Source organism: Ruditapes philippinarum, unplaced genomic scaffold, assembly GCF_026571515.1.
Source record: "Ruditapes philippinarum isolate M1 unplaced genomic scaffold, ASM2657151v2 ctg4347_1_1_1_1, whole genome shotgun sequence".
Classification (NCBI taxonomy): domain Eukaryota; kingdom Metazoa; phylum Mollusca; class Bivalvia; order Venerida; family Veneridae; genus Ruditapes; species Ruditapes philippinarum.
In genome coordinates this window covers 12,344-30,482 of record NW_026866870.1, presented here as the reverse complement: position 1 = coordinate 30,482, position 18,139 = coordinate 12,344, and the positions used below count along the sequence as shown (strand labels likewise).

At 33.9% G+C, this 18,139-nt stretch overlaps 2 protein-coding genes across 2 annotated transcripts; both read left to right on the top strand.

The window, feature by feature from the left end:
* Positions 1 to 1,410: 1,410 nt before the first annotated feature.
* On the top strand, positions 1,411 to 9,133 carry LOC132734059 (galactose mutarotase-like). The gene is made up of 8 exons (XM_060720755.1): positions 1,411 to 1,563; positions 2,809 to 2,939; positions 3,460 to 3,620; positions 4,201 to 4,410; positions 4,700 to 4,784; positions 5,266 to 5,416; positions 5,708 to 5,891; positions 8,894 to 9,133. Exons 1-8 carry the CDS (start codon positions 1,502 to 1,504, stop codon positions 8,972 to 8,974), a joined length of 1,065 nt encoding a protein of 354 aa, XP_060576738.1. The 5' UTR covers positions 1,411 to 1,501; the 3' UTR covers positions 8,975 to 9,133.
* Positions 9,134 to 10,179: 1,046 nt separating this feature from the next.
* Positions 10,180 to 17,006, top strand: LOC132734056 (uncharacterized). Its single transcript, XM_060720752.1, has 3 exons — positions 10,180 to 11,692; positions 14,871 to 14,940; positions 15,540 to 17,006. Exons 1-3 carry the CDS (start codon positions 10,953 to 10,955, stop codon positions 16,590 to 16,592), a joined length of 1,863 nt encoding a protein of 620 aa, XP_060576735.1. The 5' UTR covers positions 10,180 to 10,952; the 3' UTR covers positions 16,593 to 17,006.
* The last annotated feature ends 1,133 nt before the right edge of the window (positions 17,007 to 18,139 follow it).

The following is an 18,139-nucleotide window of genomic DNA, read 5'->3' as shown; positions in this document are numbered from 1 at the left end:
AATATTTTTATGTAAAGTATTAAAACATAATTTATTGCATATGTATATTATTCTCGTTTACTATTAATTTTTATATCTTACAAATTTATTTCAGATTCTATATCCAATATTTGCTGCTAATAAAATGTTTCAACATGTTTATAAGTATACGAGTATTTTTTTTTGTGTAAGCGAGATGAAGCAGTCGTTATGTTCAAAACCTTTAAAGGCACACTTTGCCTCAGAAATGAATGTTTTTTTCTTCTTCAGAAAAGTTTAACATGAGTTTTATAAAGTTGTTTTAGAGTATGTGAGATACTTATCACCTAAAAGATGTAGCGCTGAACACGAGCTTACTTGTTACATAAAAGTAGCAAAATGTAAATAAAGTAGTATTTTGACTTCCATACAAAATACTAAATCACTATATATTAAAAACACTATACCTGTATTAATTTGCATTAAAAAAAACAGAAGCAAAAAATGGTTGAGGTAATTGGCCTATGAGTAACGTTTTGGAAACTATAACAGGGAAGCTAAAAAAGATTTTGAGAAATAAAAATAAACAGCAATTCTGGGACATAATGACATAATGAGCCTTTAATTATGAAAGCGAACATCTTGATTGATTGCATTGAAGACCAACCACAGTCAGATTATACAATTTGTTTTAAAATGCAGAAGTACTACTGTCAAACTTAACGGTTGTAGGTATAAAAATACGAGAAAAAGGTTGTGTTCGACTTATGCATAGGTCGAACTTCACAATTAGCGATGAATGAAACAGTTTGGATTAAAAGACTTAACAATGAACGGAAGTAAAACGTGCTTGTGCTCGCAAATAATGATACACATTACTCGTAATAAATGAAACAGTGATTCCGTTTGACCAAAAAAGGCAAAAGATAAAGCGTTAGATCGTGGGCGACCTTTCAAGAAAAATGATTAAACTTTAATTTCAGTACAAATATATGTGTGCTTCAGTACATTTTATGAAACAGGAAGTGTAATATACATAAAATATTTAATATCTTCTTTCATCAAGATTAATTTGATAAAGAAATAAAAACTGTATTTTATATGATCTGACAATTTTGTTACTTTACATTAAAATTCCATGCATACTTTGTACATAAAATTGTTTTTTACGGCATAACAACACAAAAACTGGTGATTACAAAAAAGTATAAGATTACACTGTTTTTTAGTCAACTTTCAAATACAGAACTCATACTGTTTACAGATATTGGAATACTTAAAAACCTTACTTGCACGTTTTGAAACCGTGCTGGCATATTTATATCAAATTCTCAAGAAACAAATCTTCATACGTCAAGAACCTTAAGCTGGAAATTGCAAATTTTAAATTGGAAGCTGTTCCCGCCCTCTTTTCATTGAACATGCGTCTAGCACATACTGCTTGTATTGTAAGGCACGTGGTATTAAGACAGGTAAATACCCGAATTTGTGCGATTAAAATTGTCCTTAATGATAACGAGCGCAGTGATAATAAACTTTAACCATGGGGGATGCAGTGCAAAAAGAATTCTTCGGTAAAACATCAAAAGATGAAGACATATACAAGTAAGAAGATTTATTCCATGTAATCTCATATTTTATATAAAGGCATGCGTTGTTGTACATGATGCAAATGAATGTTATTTTACATACATGTACATATTTGACCTTGAAGTAAAGAGGGTTGTAAAGTCGTATCATGAGATAACATTTGTATCGTTAACCACCTTAAGATAATATCTGCATAACTTTATAAACAATATTCATCTTAGTTTGTACACAATAAAATTGATTTATTCATACATTTAAAATTATTTTATTACAGCATTTTTTGTTGCGAAAAAAAAACGACATGGCGTAAATCAGCCACCATACTAAAAGATGACAATTGATAGTCCATGCTAATTTCCATGAAAATTTTGAAATTGTAAAATGTAAAACATCGTAAAGTTAACAAAGAAAGTAATTTGCACTTTACAAACAGCATAAACATCCAAGTAAATTACCACAAGGTGGTAAAAATATGCAAAATACCTTTTACTGCATTAGTCATGGAGTAGAAATTTGGTGAAAATACTGCAAAAATCAGTCATTAATCGCACAAGACATGTAAATTATTACTTGAATCATGAATATTTTTACTTCTTTTAAAATCATAGTACATTTTTCTCAAGTTAGATTTTCTTGAAATATTTTGGCTCATCTGGAGGCATGCATCTTTAAATGGCCTGTATCGGTACGAAATTATTTCCCTTTACACTGGAAAATCAAAACCAAAATTTTATTTTGATGGAATATTGTGTTTAGATAAATTACATAAAATAGTTTGTCTCATTCAACAAATAAAAAAGTACTAAACATACAGTATATAAACGAAACATCACTGTACCCTTCTTGGGAGCCTATATATTTCAAGTTGACCCTTTCTTGAGAAACTACTTCTTTATATACTGTGAAACCAAACTAAAAGTACATATACCACAGTATGCCGTCGATTAAAATACGAAAATAAACTTGTTATTGCCAATGTTTTTTTTTTACATTTTGATAGCAATAAAAGGGAGACCACACGATTTGTTAACGCGATGCCAATTAAAAGGATATGACCTTATTGTTGTAAGAAAGGAAACATAAAACTGTTAACATATATAAAAAGAAAGAAAGAAATCCCTACAAACTAAACAATCGTGACCATTACATAAGTTGCAAATACTTTTTTTTAAAGCAAGTCATTTAACTATTACTTCTCACAAAAATCTCCGTGTTTTTACCCAAAAAAAGTAACGTTTCTGATAATGACTTTTTTATAAGGTTCACGCTGAGTAATAAGAACAAAGTGAGTGTCAGCATTCTGAACTTTGGTTGTATTGTCTACGAAATCAATCTACCAGACAAGGACGGAAATGTTGTTGATGTTAATCTAGGATATGATAACGTGAAGGGTAAGATAACAGATTTTTACCACTGATAATTATCATAATTAATTTCACAGTTCACGGTAGGCAAATTTCCGTATGATTCCGTAGAGTACATATGTGTCATATCGACAACTTCCGGTTCGCGTGAACAAGCGGAAGTGGCCGAAACATACTTAGAATATTGTGGAAATTGCAGGATTACACATTGATCGTATGTTAACTAGTCGGCAATTTCTAACTTTTTAAGTTTCTTGTAATTGAAATAGAAGAATTATGAAAATGAAGACCACCTTCGAAATAACTCAAAAATGCTATCGGTTTAGCAGATACTATTTTCCTTAATCATTTAACATTCTCTTTTGACGACGTTTTGACTTGGATGGAAACTACACATAAGAGCATACATATATATGAATAATCAAGTTGTCCCATCTTCCAGCTTAACTCATTTTTTTGTAATTTTGAATAATGCATGACTTTGTAATGTACATTACATTTTGCGAAAGAATAATTCAAATTATTTAAAGCTTCAATATACCAACAGATTATGAAGGGAATAATAACTATTTCGGAGCCCTGTGTGGCCGAGTGGCAAATAGGATTAGCGGTGCTAAATTCACCCTCGACGGTAAAACCTTTGAGGTATCAAAGAACGATCCGTTCGGAGGTCACTGGGTTCATGGTGGCTTTGTCGGCTTCAGCAGGGTAATGTATTCTTTAAATCTAAATTTATCTAAATTTATTGCTAATACTAGAAGTTCAAGTTATTCATTACGAGTTCGGTGTACAAAATGCATTGGTGTGCATTTACTCGCTCATCCCATTGATAAAGGAGATAAAGTATAGTTAACTCAATGAAGTGTACACGAAGGCGCTATAAAAAGGAAATTGGCATGCATAACGAATGGAATTTAAAAAAAAAACAACATGAAAGTACAATTGTACATGGTTGCGGATATAACCAAAATAACAGTATTGAATGTTACTATTTTTAAAAGACGATAATTTGACTTCTTATGTCGTCATATTCTATCAAATAAGCACCCCAAACCCTATCTCACCCCCACCCCCCCCCCAAAAAAAAAAAATAAATAAACAAAAAAATAATGAAACAATGCCCGTTTCATTATTAAAATACTACTATATACGACCTATCTTGTCCTAAGTAAATGGTTTTTCGAGTAAGCAGTAGAAAGTACAAAAAATTTGAAAATCGTCTTACATCAGTACCTTAAGCACTTATCACATATTCGATAACATAGTGTTAAATATCATTTTATTTCAGAGGGTTTGGAACTACGAAATTAAGAACAATTCACTGGTACTCAGTTACACAGATCCTGATGGTAGCGAGGGGATGCCCGGGGAGGTGGTAACGCACGTGACATACACTCTTGACGACGACAACGTACTCACTATGGACTACAAGGCTACTACCACTAAGCCAACCATTATAGATATGGGCAGCCATTTTATGGTTAACCTGGCGGGGCATGTATGTAAACGGCTTTTCATACCGACATTAATAACATTGTTAAAAATTTGTTCGAAAAACAATACAAAAGAAAAACCGCATATCGAATGACGTTTCAAATATTTAATAATAATAGTACTTTCCCAGTGAAGTCTTCAAATAGGCCAGCCTCTTTAACCATGGAATTTAAAGCATTGGTTTTGTAATATCTTATTGTTGCACCACACATAAAAAGACATCTACGACGTAAAACGAATTGTTGAATAAATATCATTGAAACTGTTCATCACTGAACATTTTACATATGCAGGGCAAAGGGGCAATAAGGGATCACGTGATCAAAATTGGCTCAGACAGATATCTAGAAATGATGAGTACAGATCACCTTCCAACAGGTAATCTAACACGTTCAACTTGTTCAAAACTTTTATTTAAAAGGATATACTGATTGGTTTTTTTTTTGTTTTTTTACATAACGGGACTACAAATACTTTTTTCGAGATTAAGGGTTCATTACCAATAACTCGTGTTCAAAATTTCTGATCATTTGCTCTCTCTGGTTTTCCCTCAAATCGAGCTAAAAAGCGCAAAATACTATTTTCTTTTAATTCTGAGTACATTTCATGAGTAACGATTGCATTTCATTTTGTTTAAAGTGCCCAAGTTTACCTATATAAGAAATTCAGACTTTATTTTTTTTTTGCTTTTGCAACTCAGTTGAGTGCTTGATTTACCGGATGTTCAAGCTTTATTTTTTTATACAATCACCAAAGACGCATTGCTTAAACTGATACCGCATGGGAAGTAAGGGGTTAATTAATATATAAAGTATTTATGTGGCAAACTGGGGGTTTAAAGAAATCGTGTTCATTTCAGGTAAGACAATTTCGGTGGAGGAAGACAAAGTCATGGATTTCCGGCAGCCGAGATGTGTGGACGGCGACACCCTTGAGAAACTAACTGGTGGTAGAGCGTTCTGTCATGCATTCTTGTTTGATAAGCGGGGAGAGAAAAAATTCATGGCAAGGTAGAATACTGCATTTCAAGTGAATTTTATTAAATGCAGATTTTAATCAACATGTTTTTACTCCATAGTGTCTTTTTGGGGGGAAAGGGTGAAGGTGGGGGGGTGGGGGGGGGGGGAAAGGACATGAAATTTTTCTGAAATGTATTTTTAGATTTCGTTTTGAGGCATACATTTATACATGCATATTACATATTATAATTCATAAGTAAAAAAAATAAATTAGGCCATATAATATTATATAGTTTAAAAAAAACCCAACATATTTTGAATTCCCCTGTATTCACATTTCAGGGCAGAACATCCAGAAAGTAAACGCTATATAGAGGTTTATTCTACAAACACTACCGTGTTCGCATACAGTAACCACTTCATGGACGTGATTGTTGGAGACAAACCTTGCAAGGAGGGCGTGGCTTATCCAAAATATGCCGCCATTGAGTTCATGCCAATGGGTTATGCGAATTCTATTAATCAGGTATATTAATTATCAACTATAACAATACAGCACAACTTCTTCAGAGCAATACACCTAAAGTTACAATGAGTTTGGTTGTTGTCGAAAGGTTGATGTTCTTATTGAAAAGTCTTACTTTGGGGGAAACTAAATCTCTTGTTGTAAAAAGGTTACTGTTCTACAGATGTCCGTTCAGCAGAGGTTGAACTGTATTCCTACGTACATAAAACTAATGTTACTGAACAGGCTTCACTTCAAAGAAATTATACGCAGTCAAAATCCAAGCTTCTTATAACTGGTTTCTGGCCATGCACAGTCTAGTGGCATGAAAGGCAATATCCGCCTGGAGATTACTTTTAAATTATACATGTACATTGACTTATTAAAATTTTCTGGTATGACTGCAACGTATGACAGCAATTTCTTGTCATATTACCTTTAAAATGCATACCTCTTGGTGTCAATTTCATTCAGTAACATAAGATGTATGATTTGGACTTGGAATTTCATAAAATTCGGGAAAAAACAAGGACGTTGTTCACTTACGAAGCCTTCCTGGACATGTGGAGATACAATTACTTCTTTACGTACAGAGAACACTGTAAATGTATCTATATATTTGTCAATTTTATGCTCACATAATATTTGGCTACTGATTGACAATAACTTTATAAAACGTTTGTCGTTCAAACATTTAAAAACTATGGACATGCTAATATTGAAAGCGTTAATATTTAATTCTATAACTCGTTAGACTGTTATAATTGAAATTATATATAAAATCCTTGCACAGATCTTTGTATACCTTCGCTTCCTGTTGGGCTATTTTCTATACGCCCGTATGAGGAATAGCAAAATTATTTTGTCATCTTATTAATTCCCCTTCAATATTTAAGGGGCACAGTAATGCCTAGGTCATAAATAAAACGGGCGCCGTCCGATTAAACGATTTTTATAAAATCGGCAGATTTTTTGATGTCGTGGACGCCGGGCGATTTTAAATCTGATACCTTGCGTGGTCACGAATGAAACAGTCGTCGGGCGATTTTTGCCGGGTGGATTTTACAGAAAGAATTGAACGGATCAGGCGGTCGCCGCCCGATGTCCGTACGGCGCCTGTACGATTTAAAAGTGAATCGGACGGTTGCCGCGCGGGCGCCGGGCGACAATAACTTTACATTTAATGACATTCTAGATAAATCAGCCAGTTGTAATTATGCCAGCAAAGAAGTCAGCTGCCAAACCCAAGGGGAAGGCCAAGGAGTTGGTCCGTGTTGTTGACAACGAGTCACCAACGGCCAGTATCGAGGCCGTAGAAGGCGAAAATCAATCAGACATTCGCATGGACATTGAAGAAAAAAATCATGTTTACTAGTATTCAAAAGAAATTCACAAATATATTTTTGAGGCAATTACAAATTCTTCAAGCTCAAATTACAACAAACACAAGCAGCCCGGTCGCCGGATGACAAAACGATGACCGCCCGGTGGCCTGTACATGAATCGTCCGGGTACCGGGCGATAATCGTTTTGACTACTTAGCTCTATTCAGGCACCGGGCGGGGGCCCGGCCGATGTTCGCCCGGACGCCTTTTAAATCGGACGCTGTTTTAGTAGAACAAAAAATCGCCTGATCAAAAAAATCATCGCCCGGTCGCCGCCCGGCGACCGAACGATGTCCGCCCGATGATATTTATACTCAGTGACCCCAAAAATTATCGTCCGGCCGCCGTTAGCTTTTAAGTATTACTTAAAACTCGAAGGCGCCCGCCCGATGAGCAAAATATTCAGCTGCTGCCGTCCGATAGTCACTGCCGCCGGACGGACGCCGGCCGATATTGCGATTTTTTGGAGAAACAGACGCCGCCCGGCGGCATTTTCTTATTTGTGACCTAGGCTTTAGGTGGCAAATTTTTGTTCTGTTACTCTTAACGTGACTTCTTGTTATGCGTGTATGTGGTCGCACGGTCACTTCTCACCAACTGTCCTTGATGCGTGTATGTGGTCGCACGGTCAATTTTAATATTTCTGTTTCAAAAGTTCTGCCTTACTCTATCAAAATTAACTCTGAGCATTATTCTTACTATGAACTAGACTCACTCCATAAACATCACTTACTAAGCCATATTCAATCCATAAACATCACTCACTGACGAATACTCGGTCCATACAAATCACTCACTGACAACTACTCACTCCATAAACATCACTCACTGACAACTATTCCCTCACTGAAAACTACTCACATCATTAACATTGCTCACGAGATTTACTCACACCATAAACATTACTCACTGAGAACTACTCACTCCATAAACATTGCTCACTGAGAATTACTCACAACTTAAACATCACTCACTGACAACTATTAACACCATAAACATTACTCACTGACAACTACTCATACCTTGAACATCACTCACTGACAATTACTCACATAATAAACATCACTCACTCACAATTACTCACACCCTAAACATCACTCACTGACAACTACTCACACCATAAACATTACTCACTGACAACTACTCATATCTTAAACATCACTCACTGACAATTACTCACATAATAAACATCACTCACTCACAACTGCTCACATCATAAACATCACTCACTGACAACTACTCATACTTTGAACATCACTCACTGACAATTACTCACATAATAAATATCACTCACTTACATCATAAACATCACTCACTCACAACTACTCACACCATAAACATTACTCACTGACAACTACTCATACCTTGAACATCACTCACTGACAATTACTCACATAATAAACATCACTCACTCACAACTACTCACACCTAGAACATTACTCACTGAGACCTACTCACATCATAAACATTACTCACTGACAACTACTCACACCTTTATATAAATAAACATCACTCACTGAGAACTACTCACACCTTTTATGCTATATATAGAGACAGGCTGGCGCATTTAAAAATTAATATTATTCATTAAGTAAGAGGTTTGACATCGTTAAGTAATTGTTTTCTTTTTTTCTGAAGGAGAATTTTCCACAATCTGTTGTCAGACCAGGAGAAGAATACCACGAGACCGCCTGGTATAAATTTGGCGTCACGGACTGAAGCGACACCCGGTGGATTGTTATTTTTTCAAACAATTTTACTAAACATGTTAAATGATTCTGTTCATCGTTATCGTTGGAATAGAAGAACATCTTACTCATTTGTATTACTTATATTATTATTTATATTCTACATGCAAAGAATAAATATTTATTGAAAGTTATGCGTTGTAAATAAAGTTGTTTTCTTTTGTTTTTGATTGTAGGATTTGATCTTTGAAAACACTTATGGAAGTTCTCGTTTGATTGAAATGTCTTCCTTTTCTTCTTGACACAGTTCTCTTTATGACTTACATATTTAAAATTTATAAATAAAAAATATACGAATAAATTATAAACAGATCAATTAAGAAAAAAAGGGGAAGAAAGAAAGGAAGAGAGAAAGAAAAGAAAAAAAAAGCAAATCGGACAGTTATGAATAGAAAATAAATATATTTTCAATTCAATGCCATTCCTGTTAAAATGCGTACTTACTTCATATGTAATTATAAATAATCACATAAACGAAGAATAATATGACAAAAAAATAGGAAATTACTTTACACGAGCAATTATGTCATTATGTAAATAACACATAGTATTGTGAGTCACATTAAAATATCATCCCGAGGAAAGTTTATTTCATGGAGTAGATATTGCATAGAGAGTAACGCTTTCAATGTCAAAATTGTTCAATGAGTAACATTATATAAATAACACATAACCGAGGTTAAGAGGGATGATTTTTTTTCTGTTACTTACAAACTTATGTGTTGTTGTTTTATGTTGTGTTATTTTATCACCCTGAACAAAAAATTCATTGGGACACTATTTCTAAAAGTTTTCATTTTTTTATATTTTACTGTGAAAAAGTACTGAGTACAAAATTTTCGTCACATGGAGTACATTTGAATTAACAGTAAGAATAACTATCATTGGCCTATGAGAAATTAACAGTACAAAAATAGTGAGGGGTAAAAACAACAAATGCCAACCAATACCTAACCGTTCCTGTCCTAACCGCTCCTGTCGTAACAGGATACAAACTGTTTCTTTTCCGTATTTTACTTCCGTGAAATACGAATATTATTACACCCGTTTTGTACAAAAAAAGTGCATAGAGTGTGTGTTAAATCTTTCGTAAAATTACACTAAAATTTAGGCGAGGACGTTATTTGATACATCCACCCGTCACCCGTGAATATTATGTATTTTCATTTTGTTAAAACGCATCGCGAACGGACACATGCCGCTTATATTTCAATATTTAGTAAGTTCCTTATTTGATGTGAAGTGGACTTGTTCAATTTAACAACTTGTCGTCAGCTTTACGATACGATCGAACTAGAGGATAAATATACATGTAGAGAAAATAGACAAACGTGTGCAAACGGAACATTTAATTATTTTTAATTAATACCTTTTCTAAATTTATATTAGCACGAAGAACATGGATAATAAACACTTTTCTTTAAAATAAAATGAAAATATCACTTGTATATTTAATAATATAAAAGAAACGTTACATACATATGCACATATAGTTTGATATTATAATAAAGTGCACTTTAGATATAAACGCAACACACATACGCTTCTTGAAACCTTTTCAAAGAAATGGAACTATAACTTTTAGTAAAACTAGACTGCACGTTTGTCATTATCATGTTATTTCTGACGTGTTCTTTTCAATTATAACCAGTATTTGAAAGTCATTTATCGGCAATTTTCTGAGGCATACCGTAAATACCGTTATTTTCATGACAGTGTCAGTGTGATTGTACATTTCTCATTTGTTTTTATTGATACACATTTAACGGTCAATCTAATTAAGTTACAACACTATTGTAAATGCATCAGGTTTTTTCAAGACGAGAGAAAAAGCAAATTTTAAGCAAAGTGATTTATATCTAGGAGAGAACTTATGAAACGGATATATTAAGAGGATAAGAACTCGTTTAGTGAATTAACCGTGGTTGAAATTCACGTAGTTTGAGAAAATGTTACTCTCTTCAAATTTTGAACCAACGATAGAAAATGCGCCGTGTCCGCCATTTTTTGTTGAAAATGTTTACGACATCTTTATAACTACAGCAGCAAATAATAATCTCACTGACAATGTGACAGAAGGGGTATGGAACAAATGCATGCTTCAATATCCTTACCCTACAACCACCACTACAACAACGACACTATCCACGACGTCAACGACAGAGCAGACGACAACAACAACGCCAAGGCAGACGACGACAACAACGCCAAGGCAGACGACGACAACAACACCGAAGCAGACGACAACAACAACACCGAGACAGACGACGACAACAACACCGAAACTGACATCAACAACACCGAAACAAACGACAATAATCACAACTGAAGAGACGGAGACGACAACAACACCAAAGCAGACGACAACAACGACACAACAGCAGACAACAACTTCACAAAAACAAATAACCACAAAAACAAAACAGACAAGTACTTCAACAACAAAACTAACGACAACATCTGCGACCAAACAGACATCAACGTCTACAATAAAACCAACAACATCAACACCCACATCAACACACACAACAACAACTACAGAGCAGACGACAAGTCTTACTACCTCTTCATCAGAGGCCGTAACAAGAAGTCCCGCTACACTTACATTATCATCAAAATGTGACACTGTTTGTCTGTCCTTGGCACTCATGTTTTCTGTTTGTGTTTTATTGGGAATACTTATTACTTTGTAAGTACAGAACATTTCCTTTTTTATTTTATAACTCATCTTCAGATTAAACTCAGCAAAGATAAATTAAGCAGTTAATTTACATCGTTTTCTAACTATAATTCTCTGTACAATTCAATAGCCCCATTCTGATAATAATACAAACATTTTGCATTTCAAAGGAAAAATTCCACTTTTCTATTTAAGATATTGTTATTAAAAATAAGCTTTATTTTTTATCTTTTATATAAAAAAATAAGCAAAGTCAATTTCAGTTTGATTTTATGCAAAATTTTCGGTTCAACGATTCGAGCAGCGTTTTAAAATTATTTAGTTTCTTAAAGGGACTCCCCTGAGGTATTTTGACATGACGGGACTGGAAATAACTTTTGTAGATTGACGTTCCATTTGATGTAAAATTTCATACCATTTCATAAAGTGATGTCCTCGTTTTTTTGGGTTTTTTTTTGTCTTTTTACTTCTTCGTTTCATCGTTTTCCTCGATGAAATGAATAAACCAATATGCACGGATAAATCGACTTATTAAAAGTTTTGACAGATTAACTTGCAAGTCAGTCCAGAAAGAATGAAAAGGATAAGTGGCACCGATTTTGACTGTAGATTTATCAAATCTACTAGTCCTAATTATAAGACCTATACGTAACCTATTTCATATTTATCATTCATTAATCTGATATTTTACATTTTTCATTTTCCATGTTACGTTAGGTCTTAACAGATCTTTGCAAAATCGTGTAGCAAAAAATTGACATTAGACATCGATCCAGAAGTTTCTAACGGAATATTTTTTCAACGAAATAATTGCCCATGCACCGTCAGTGTGTTCAAATATATTTTTCCGTTCAAAAAATTGGAATCAATCTGTAAAACGCTTTATTTAACCAGTATGGCCGATGAGCGAAATAGACTGATATTTATATTTTATTTTTAATTGATAAGTACATTGTTTTAAAGTTTTTTCTACATGTTAGAAAAATGACATAAAATCAAATATAACGCTGGTCTGAATAACAAAATAAGAAAAAAGTCGGACTTTGTCGTATTTTCGGGTTTTTGTTTTTTTTTTTTTTTTTTTTTTTTTTTTTTTTTTTTTTTTTTTCATTTTCGCAGCGAAAAGGACAAAAAATAGGCAAAAGAAGAAAAAACGACAAATAAAAATGTCTCTTTTAATGACGTAAATCAACCACCAAAGTAAAATGAGACTTGTTATAACATTTTACTGGGTTCATGTTCACAGTAGCGTCATGTTTCACTGTATAAAACTGTTTTGTTATAAATAGCATTTTATAAGGTGGACTGCATTTAAAACACTGATTTTTGTTTAACACTTATCTGATTACCGTCTGCTATTCAATATTTTTTCTAGATTTTTGTGCCCCCACGTTAGTGGCGGGCATTTAGATTTACCCTTGTCCGTCCGTCCTTCCGTCCGTCCGTCCGTCCGTCCGTCCACTTTTGTGTCGCACGTAACTCAAAAAATAATTGACATAGAGTCATGAAACTTTACAGGAATGTTGATCAGCATGTGTAGTTGTGCACCTGAGTATTTTCGTCTGGATATTTTTAGTATTTTCAGAGTTATTGCCCTTGACTTAATAAAATTTTGCAATTTTCAACTTGTGTCGCATGTAACTCAAAAAGTATTTGACCTAGAGTCATGAAACTTCACAGGAATATTGATCAACATGTGCAGTTGTGCACCAGGTTTTTTCGTCTGGATTTATTTAGTATTTTCAGAGTTATTGCCCTTGACTTGCAATTTTCAACTTGTGTCACAAGTTACTCAAAAAGGATTTGACATAGAGTCATTAAACCTTATGGGCAGGTTGCTCAGCATATTTAGATTTGCACCTGGGGTTTCGCTTGTGGATTTATCCAGTATTTGTAGAGTTATTTCCCTTGACTTAGTAAAAAGATTGACAGAACAGTGGCGCGGTGGGGGCACCCGTGACCTATGGACACATTTCTAGTTTTTTCTTTTTTGATATCTGCTGCTTCGAACAACACATGCTTATTATCGCCGAAATAATGTTTCATCCTATGGTAATTTTGAATCCCAAATTGTAAAAAATGTTCTTCTAACTTCATTTTCAAACTTATCATTTAAGATATACTTGTAGATCTAACGTTTTTAGCTCGACTTTTCTATGAAAAGGGGAGCTATCCTACTCGCCCCGGCGTCGGCGTCGGCGTCGGCGTTGGCGTCACACCTTGGTTAAGTTTTTCGTACCACCCCACTTTATTTCAGAAGTATTACAAGTATGGCTTTGAAACTTACCATACTTGTTCACCATCATAACCTCCATCTACAGACAAGAGTACATAACTCTGTCAAGGTTTTTGACATAATTATGGCCCTTTTTTGACTTAGAAAGTGTATTGAGCTTGGTTAAGTTTTTTGTACCACCTCACTTTATTTCAAAACCATTGGAGGTATTGCTTTGAAACTGACCATACTTGTTTACCATCACGACCTTCATCAACAGACAAGAGGACATAACTCTGTCAAGGTTTTTGACAGAATTATGCCCCTTTTTGACTTAGAAAATACATTGAATATGGGTAAAATCCACTTATTGCCTTAACCCTTTGAGATATTGCTTTGAAACTTTTAATGCTATTTCACATCATTACCCCCATCTGTACGCAAGAGAAGGTAACTCTGTCAAGGATTTGTTTTAAAAATTAAGGCCTTTTATCGACTTAGAATCTTGGTTAAGTTTTTAGTACCAGTCCACTTTTTGACTGAACTGTTTGAGATATTAATTTGAAAGTTGGAATACTTGTTTACAATCATGATTCCCAAACATGTCCAGGAGAAGGTAATTCTGTCAAAGATTTTATTTGAATTATGGCCCTTAACTGTCAATGTTTTGTATTATAGGCAAGCACTAAAAAACTTAAAAAATCTAAAAAAATTCATTCCTATCCACTTGTTCACTTTACCATAAATTATGTCATATAAACATTGCTGTAATATTCAAGGGTATCAAACAACTAGTTCACTTTAAAAATACAGAGATTCTTGTATTGCCTTTTACTGCAAAAACTTTTTTTATTGGCAAGCAATAAAAAAGTCGAGCGCGCTGTCTTACGGACAGCTCTTGTTCAAAAGAATTGTTACTATCGTCTGCTTTTTAGTTTTTCTTGAACAATAATTGTCGTCTGCCTTTTACAGGATATATTGCAACATGAGACACCGACACCAAAAGCACGTGATGAAACATAGTAAAAGACCTAAAAGAAAGGTAAGATACCCGGAATCTGTAAGTCTTTGAACATTTGATTATTATGAATTTATTATATTATTTATTCATAGATTAGTGAATAAGATATATGCAGTAGTAAGCTAAAACTTTAAACTTATAATATTGTTACCTTAGTGCAGTAATGGGTTAACTCTTTATATTATTTAATAGAGTTAACCTGTTACTGCACTAATGTGACGATATTACATAATCTGATCTTATATTAACATTCTCATGTTAGGATGGTATTCCATTACCATATAAAGGGCAAATGGCTGAACCTGTCTGATGTAATAAACAACTAAAACGCTGTACTTGTGGCGTCGATGTCAGAAAAGTCTTCACTACGCAATTTCCCTAACTATTTGGTTATAAAAATCATAAAGTCATATCATTACTCATTTGGAAAAAAACAAACACGATTGGTAATATTGTCGTACACCAAATCCGATTTGTCGTATGGTCATATATATTTTTAAAACGTATCAATAAAACAGCAAGCTAAACGACAGAAACAAGTTCCGACTGTTCTGTTTTTAACTAATTGCGCATCGTTGAAACAGAGAAGTAAAATAATTTACTTTGTGTTTTCTTTACAGATCTCTAACGGAAAATACATCCCGAAATTTCCCAAGATGAGCAAACAGGCAGATTTGAAAAAGAGCCCTCTTGCTTTTATTAACCCATCATTTCTTACTGAACACGAACATATGTCGGACCCCTTTGATTATTATTCAGCCGAGTACCAGCCAATTGATAACATGTATCCCTGGAACCATCCACAAAACGATTTATTTTTGGAGTATAATCAGCCTCACTATGAGTTGATTTTTAGTTCCGGTGGACGTCAATTTCACGCTGACGAGAAACGGAATCATCAATATTCAAACATAGGCGGGAATCCATCTCACGCCGATGAATTTGCCAAAAGGCGCTCTCGTCACCCGTCGATTGGCAGTCATGTACCAAAAATGCTCCCAGAATATGCTGAGATATACCCATTTGGTATAGAAGTATATGATACAAGTTCAAGGAATAGTGGACTTCCTAAAATAGATCTTGACTACAATAATGCAGACGAGAAAATAGACACTGTGATAAGGGAGCACAAATTACCAAGAATTCCTTTCGAAAATGATTTTGTATCAGATTCTCCTTACAAAGGAACAGATACGCGGCAAGATCATCCTGGTGAAAAGAATGAAGAACACAAAAGAGGTAACGGTGCGTTTATTCACGGTCTTCCAAGAATACCATTAGACTTGGAGCAAACAGGCGACGAATTGCGTGAAAAGCCTTCATGGCAATTAGGTTTACCTAAGCCACAAATAGACAAAAGGTATAGTAGGGAAATTGAACATGAAGAAAATTACATCCGCCATCCGAAGCATGGCCTTCGAAGAACTCCGATTGAACCGTCGGGGATAGGACACTTTGAATTAAATAAACGAAACAGACGAGAAGATGATTTTGCTGATCGTGAAAGACAAAACAATGGGGATAATGAAAAATTTAAATCGAACACATATTCGCTTTATCAAGGACGTAAAGATGGCAATGTTAGTAGAGTAAATAAATCAAAGAGTCGTCTTAAAGAAGGTGATACTTCAGATCAATTATTCACTTACTCGGTACCGTACACAAAACTTTAGAATCGTCTTATCTGATTAATAACAAATTGTAGCAAACAGTTCAAAATATTCGATTGTACACAAAAAGGACCTAGTACACAATTAAGATAATTATACACAATTTATGTTATGTTATTTTGTTAAAGTATACATGTATATTAAAACTAAATGAAACAATTGATGTATGAGTATAATCATGTTATATTTATATTGTTCCTTTGTCATACGGCATTGTTCTGCGATTATGGTGTACATGACTGCAGTAACACTTTAATATCCTGCCAAGGTTGCATTCTTTTTTTGTTTTGTTTCCAAGGAAACGGCAACCGTTATTGAAAAACGATTTAATCCACCTTGCGATATAAGCACATGGTTTTAGCCGTGCCTCCGTTTTATTTTGACATAACTTATTAAAAAAAAAACAACAAAAAAAAACGTTCATCACATTTTGTTTGCAGTTGTACTAAATACATAAGTATCGTCAACAGCTTTTCGATGAATTTTATAAAGATTTAATAACTAACGAAAATGAAATCAACCACCTATTTGGCCTTTTCCGTCATACTTCGATCTGTTATGAATAACATGCGACAATATTCTGAACAGAAACAAAAGTGTTAATATCCACTTTAGCACAATCGTAGCTTTGTTCTTTTTAAATTTAAAAAGACATGTTTTTACATGAATTATTTCAAATTTATTTCTAAATAGTCAAACTGAAAATATAAAAAGTTATAGCTAAGAAGTTAAAAAGATTTTGTTTTGAAATTCAAAAGGACTGGTCACTATAAGTGAAATGGCTAGTATTTTTAGCCATTAGCATATCGTATGCTGCAAAAAAAACACGTGATTACGATCCTGAAACAGAGAGTCCTTTTGATATCATTGAACACATTATGCAAGAAGCGAACGTTTAAATTCTAAAGTAGGAAAATACACTGAGAACAAGCAAGGAAACCATTAAACTATGAGCCAACGATGCACAAGCTGCATGGTGTTTTACCCGAAACATTTCACAATAGTAAACATTGTAAATGCTGAATACAATAAGCATAAATAGCGCTGAATAAGGAAAACTTATAAGCAAAGAAAATATTTGTCATTATGCAAATATTGCTTATTACAGCAAGGCGTTTCTAGTAATAAATGTAAGTAACATGAGTAGTTCTAGGTTAACCTCTCGCTGGTAATGAAAATGTTAGGTAGTAATTTTTCGCCCGTAGACTTATTGTTTTAATTTTGGCTTCCGATTGATTTACTTGTTATTCACCATCCTGTGTAGGCTTTGCTGGACAGATAATTCGCGTGAAATGTCATTACCAATTGATATCAGAATATATGAAAATTCTTAAACCAAGATAGACACGGTCAAATGTTGTTGTGTTTTTTTTAAAAAAGTAGGATAATCAACTGCCACAGCATTAATCAACATTAAACAACAGCCTGTATGAGATCCATATATCATTATATGTGATTGCGACATCTAAACCAATTGGTATATTGCGATGTAAAATATTTTAATAGATAATTAACAAAAATAAATATACCATAACTCAGCTCAGTGTGGT